The 5,335-nt window shown below is 45.2% G+C and overlaps 1 protein-coding gene across 1 annotated transcript in view; it reads left to right on the plus strand.

Annotated features, from left to right (window-relative positions):
• Window positions 1-4,683, plus strand: part of MAP3K15 (mitogen-activated protein kinase kinase kinase 15) — a 164,483-nt gene extending 159,800 nt beyond the window's left edge. The window contains exons 25-28 of the mRNA XM_042782662.1: window positions 816-1,038; window positions 3,147-3,280; window positions 4,436-4,524; window positions 4,603-4,683. Coding sequence (XP_042638596.1) covers window positions 816-1,038; window positions 3,147-3,280; window positions 4,436-4,524; window positions 4,603-4,683 — 527 coding nt within the window. The remainder of the gene's footprint in view (window positions 1-815; window positions 1,039-3,146; window positions 3,281-4,435; window positions 4,525-4,602) is intronic.
• The last annotated feature ends 652 nt before the right edge of the window (window positions 4,684-5,335 follow it).

A 5,335-nucleotide genomic window follows, 5' to 3' on the forward strand; every position in this document is an offset into this window, starting at 1 on the left:
AATGCCTTTGCATAGTCAATAAAACACAAGTAAACATCTTTCTGGTATTCTTGTAGACTGGGTGGGGGTAATTATGTTTGCACTGCAGAGAGCCAAATGAATAGTCTGCTCTCCATTTAGGAATTTAGTGGTACCCTGATAGTGTCTGGTAGCATAGTGCCTAAGGCACTTGACTGCTAACCAAAAGGCTGGCGGTTCAAACCCATCAGCCACTCCTTGGAAGGAAGGTTGGGCAATCTACTTCCATAGTGATACTGCCTTGGAAACCCAAGGAGGAGGTTGACTATGAGTCCGGTCCGACTCGACGGCACATAACAACAACAACTGATAGTGTCAGTGGCCAGGGCAGCCTGATTTGCTGGGACAGGGCATAAGCTTTACCAAACCCTGACCTTGTTAAAATGCTCTTTTGATAAAAACAAGTTGCTGTGGAGTCAACTGCAACTCACAGCAACCCCACACGTGTCAGGACAAACTCCTCCATAGAACCATATCTCTCGATCCTTTCTTCTAAGGTACCTCTCAAAAAACAACCCAAACCCACTGCCATTGAGTCAATTCCGACACATAGCGACCCCTTTTGGTTTTCCGAAGTGGTAAATCTCTATGGAAGCAGATTGCCCAGTCTTCCTTCCCCGGAGTGGCCGTTGGGTTTGAACCGCCAACTGTCTGGTTAGTAGTCAAATGCCTTAGGCACTGGCCACCAGAGCTCCCCTAGGTAGGCTCAAAGCTCCCAACCATGTGGTTAGCGGGTGACGCATTCACCGTTGGTACCACCCAAAGACCGTGCTCGTTTCTTTTCCATGGTTTTGCAGAGCTACAAGCACACTTTGATGCTGCATCTGAGATGGAAGGGGTAGGTAAGGACGCAGAGATGGATGAGGACTACCCTGTGGCAGAGCCAAATGGAAGCAGAACAGCTGGTACCTTCAGAGGGAGCAGACCCAGCTCAGCAGGCTTCCAGGAGATCCAGCCCCACCACTATGCCCACCAGCACCTGAGCTGCCAACTGGGCAAGCTCAGGCAGGAGACCACCAGGTAAGAATCTTCCAGGCATTGTACTTGGAAGAGTGGTAGGGTAGGAGGATGACAGAACCACAAGGCGATTGGCTGAATTGTTCAATGGACAGCACTTTACCTGGGTCTCAGAAAAGCCTTGTGAAGCAAAAGTGGTTTGTTGTAAAGCATTTGAACCATTTATGAACTAGGCAAGGTTTTCTCAGCTTAAACCAAGGCACTATATTCTCCTTTTCTTTTCTTTCTTTTTTTTTTTTAAAAAGTACAAAGACTCAGAAGTATAGTGCCTTGGCCCAGGTCACAGAGGAATTAGCTATACAAAAAGCATCTCCAAACGTTTTTCACTGAGGTGGGATCCCTGGCATGGTGTGTGGGAACCAGAGGCTCAGCAGTGACCATCTATAGCCTGTCATTGCAGGAGTAACAATTTTGCGGTCATTGTCCAGGGGTGTGTGTATCCCATAACCTCAGCCCCAAAGTCTTCCTACTCATCTTTTTCTCTTCCCCATGATTTTTCTCAGTTCCTTAGCAGGCAGTAGAGGGCTGCCTCCCAACCAGGAGAGCCTGTGCCACTCAGTGATCCCCCAAGAACACCTTCCTGACATATAGTAGGTGCTTAATAGATACTCCCTAAATGTATTAAATGCACTGATTCCTCTTTGCTCTGGGGATCACATTGTCTGTGGGCTGTAATATATATAACGCTCAGCCACAGGGAACCAGTTGGCATTTGTTCCAAATGCTGCTTTGTAGCCATGGGTCACTGGTGATGCTTGCTCATCAGTACTGCACAGCCATACAGATGTTTCTGGAGAGAAGTTGAATACAACCCCAGGGATCTCTGAAATTTAATCTGAAGCAGATCAATGGGATTTTAATTGATAGCAGCAGAATTTTTTTTTTTTTTAAAGGTTTACATTGTGAAAAGTATGAAAGGCAGTAGGAATACTTAGCAATATAAGATGCTTTTTCTGATGAGGACTCCAATCACCAAGTTCATCAAATGCTGTATGTGGGTTCAAAGGTTAGTCCTGGCCACCGTGGAGCCATTCCGTCTTCCAGTTTCAGGATTAGCCATCAGCAATCTTCAGCCAGCGTGTTAATGCCTGTCGCTTAGCAAGCGTGCTGTTCCTCCACGGTGGGCTTATCCTTGCTCTCCAGAGGCACGTGAGCTATGATGTCAGGGTTGCACTAAGCCAAAGGAGCCATGGGCAGAATGACGCTAAGTGGACTCGTGAGGGTCCCGGGCCCTCTCCACCCCAAGCTCCCTTAGGTCCTGGTTACCGAGCCCTTCCTCCAGTCTGGGTGGGCTCAAGGCAGCAGTGCTCCAGCCGGAGTGTGACAGTTGGCTCCTCAGCTAGTGGAAGAGGTGGGTTGTTTCAAGTGGTGGTGTTGGGGGGCAGCACGGGCAATAACGTCAGCACTCCTTATTGCCAAGCACCAGCACCTTGCCTGTGCCGTCACACTTCCTCCCTGTTTTGTCAGGGTTTATTTACATATTGTTGCAGTGACTTTTGAGAGCAAAAAGTGCACCAGCATGGATCATATAAACTAATGAAAAAATAACTAGTAAAGGAGTCCTAGTTCCTAGATGCCCACACAAAGGAGCAAAGCTGGAAAGGGCGCTTATGTGCAGGCCCCTCCCCCTGGCATAGATAGGGGTGAGCTAAATGTTTGAGGCTCAGCTAGGCCACTCCCTGCCTTTCTCATCCCAGGGAGAACTAGGAACACAAGCTTGGATGTCAGGAGACCATCCCGATGGGAAAAGCCCAGCCAGTGGGCAAATTACAATCACTTAACTTCCCTTCAGCTCCTTTAATTAGGAAGACAAGTTTAAATAACCAGATTACCCTTCCGTGGCTGCGCTCTACCGATCACCGTCAAGTTAACTTTTGGTTCGGGATACATTTTGAGATAAAATGTACCCTCCCTCTGAGTGCTCTTCAAGTGGAGGGTAAGCACCAGTTTCCCCTATACAGGCTGAAACCTCAGTCACAGAACCTTGACTTCTCTCATTGGACTGGCTGGGGTGGGGGTGGTTGTGCTGGTCCCCCCTCCAATATTTAGCAATGATGTGTATGAATGGTGTATTCATCAGGTTCTCTGGATTTTTTTTTTTTTTTAAACAGACTTTTGGAAAACTTAATTCAGAGAGAGCAAGAGTACCAGAATTTCTTACGGCAAACTCTGGAACACAAAACTCAGGAATTATGCCACCTTCAGTTATACCTCAAATCTAACGGTAAGAGTCACTTTCCACTGGGTCCGATTGATTTGTGTGTGTGAGATGGTTTAAAATCTGGCTGATAAAAGTACTATGGTCAACCTAGAAATGGTTTAGGCTATGCATTACAAACTACTGTTCCAGTAGATTCTACAAAGTCATGTGCTGTGGAGTCAATTTCAACTCATAGCAACCCCATGTGACAGAGAGTTTCCTAGGCTGTAATCTTTATGGGCGTGAATTACAGGTCCTTTTCCCCCACAGAGCTATGGGTAACTTCAAACTGCCAACCCTTTGGTTAGCAACCAAGCACACTACTGGTAACAGATGAATCACAAGTGCGTGATGCTAGCTGAAAGCCAGATTTAAAAGGCTACATACATACTATGATCCCATTTATGCAGTATTTGCAAAAGGCAAAATAAAGCAGAATGGCTGGAGCTGTGGTTATCGTTCGCATTTGTCAAAATTTATAGCGCTGTACAGCTAATTATGAGGAGCTCTGGTGGTGTAGTTGATAAGGCATGCTAACCAGAAGGTTGGCAGTTCAAACTCACCAGGTGCTCCCTGGGAGAGAGATGAGGCCATCTCCCTCGGTAAAGATATTACAGCCTTGCCTTGGAAACCCAGTGGGGGACTGCTATGAGTTGGAATCAACTCCATGGCAATGGGCTTGGTTTTTGGTTTGGTATACCCAGTATACCTAAAAATGATACTTTACTGCATAAAGTACATCTCAGTAAATCTGAGTTCCTCATTTTGTGCCACTTGGCAAAGAGCTATAGCTACTGCTTGAAATGAATAAGCTTTGAAGCAAAACCTCAATACTAAAACCCATTTCCCTACTCGACTTTCACTGCTGTTTAATAAAAAGGCATTGAAAGGCAGAAGAATAAGTATACATGGTGGAGGGCAGACAACATGTCAAAATCTAAACGAAATAATGTGAACTCAGGCAAAGATTATTTTACCCTCTAGAAACGGAATCTAAGAACTGAGTTATTGTTTAATATGTATTAGAGAACTGAGTGATACAGACTTGGTTCATTTCCTTTTCATATCAACACATTTATGAACTAGGTATTTGTTTTTATTATTTATTGCATCTAACTGGTTACTCTGGAAGACTTTGAGACATTAACATGCAAGAAAACACATTTCCAATCATGACAGGTGTTTTGGAAGCCCGAGAAGCCCGGCATGGCTTGAGTGGGCAGAGAGCAGATGGAGAGCTTGTGGACTGGTTGGAAGTTCAAGGAGCAGACACTGACACAATTGAAAAGGTAAACCAGTGATCATACAGCTATTCACAAGTTGTTGCAAAAGCTGCTCAGCACCTGTGTATCTGATGTTTGTTTCAGATTGCTGCTGAGGGCTATACGCTCTCTGATATTCTCAATGACATCACTAAGGAAGATTTAAGAGACCTGAGACTTCGGTAAGAATCACCTATAATGGAAAATGACTTTGTGCGTGATTGTCCTTTGAAGTACTGGAAAACAAAGTGCTGCTACCTTTCCTCCTTTGACTGAAACTCCCTCCCTTTCCTTGGGCTTATTCAGAAACCAAAACACTCAACATAGCTCCCTCTCTGGGGTTGTGCCAGATTCAGGTTGGGAAAAAGCTGAAGGGCTAGAGGTGGGAAGACAAAGGAAGTGCTTTTCCCACCTGTCTTCTGCTGCAGGTGCTGGTTGGGAGTGGGGCGAGGAAAGATACAGGGATGCCAGGGGACTAGACCCCAATCCCTTTTCTGCATACTTCAGCCTGCAACCCTCCCTTCCCCCATGATTTTCAAACCCTGCTCTGCATGAACCCATCAGCACTACCTATTGTATGTACTTTCAAGTCCATGTCCCACTACTGGGGCACACCTGTCACCTCCACATGTGAAGAGAATAGATTCATATTTTAGTTAAGTTTTTTGGGGAGTGTATTTTTAAAACTAGATGCCAAATGTAAACATATCTAGAACAATATGCTTTTGAAATTCTTGGGGCAAAAATTGCAGAAGTATTTTCTCTTGTTGCTTTGAATTCAGTTTTTCCTATGACTCTTATTAAAAAAACACTGCCATTGAGTCATAGTGACTCACAG

Source organism: Orycteropus afer, unplaced genomic scaffold (assembly GCF_000298275.1).
Source record: "Orycteropus afer afer isolate SDZICR_OR568_19922 unplaced genomic scaffold, OryAfe1.0 scaffold00404, whole genome shotgun sequence".
NCBI lineage: Eukaryota > Metazoa > Chordata > Mammalia > Tubulidentata > Orycteropodidae > Orycteropus > Orycteropus afer.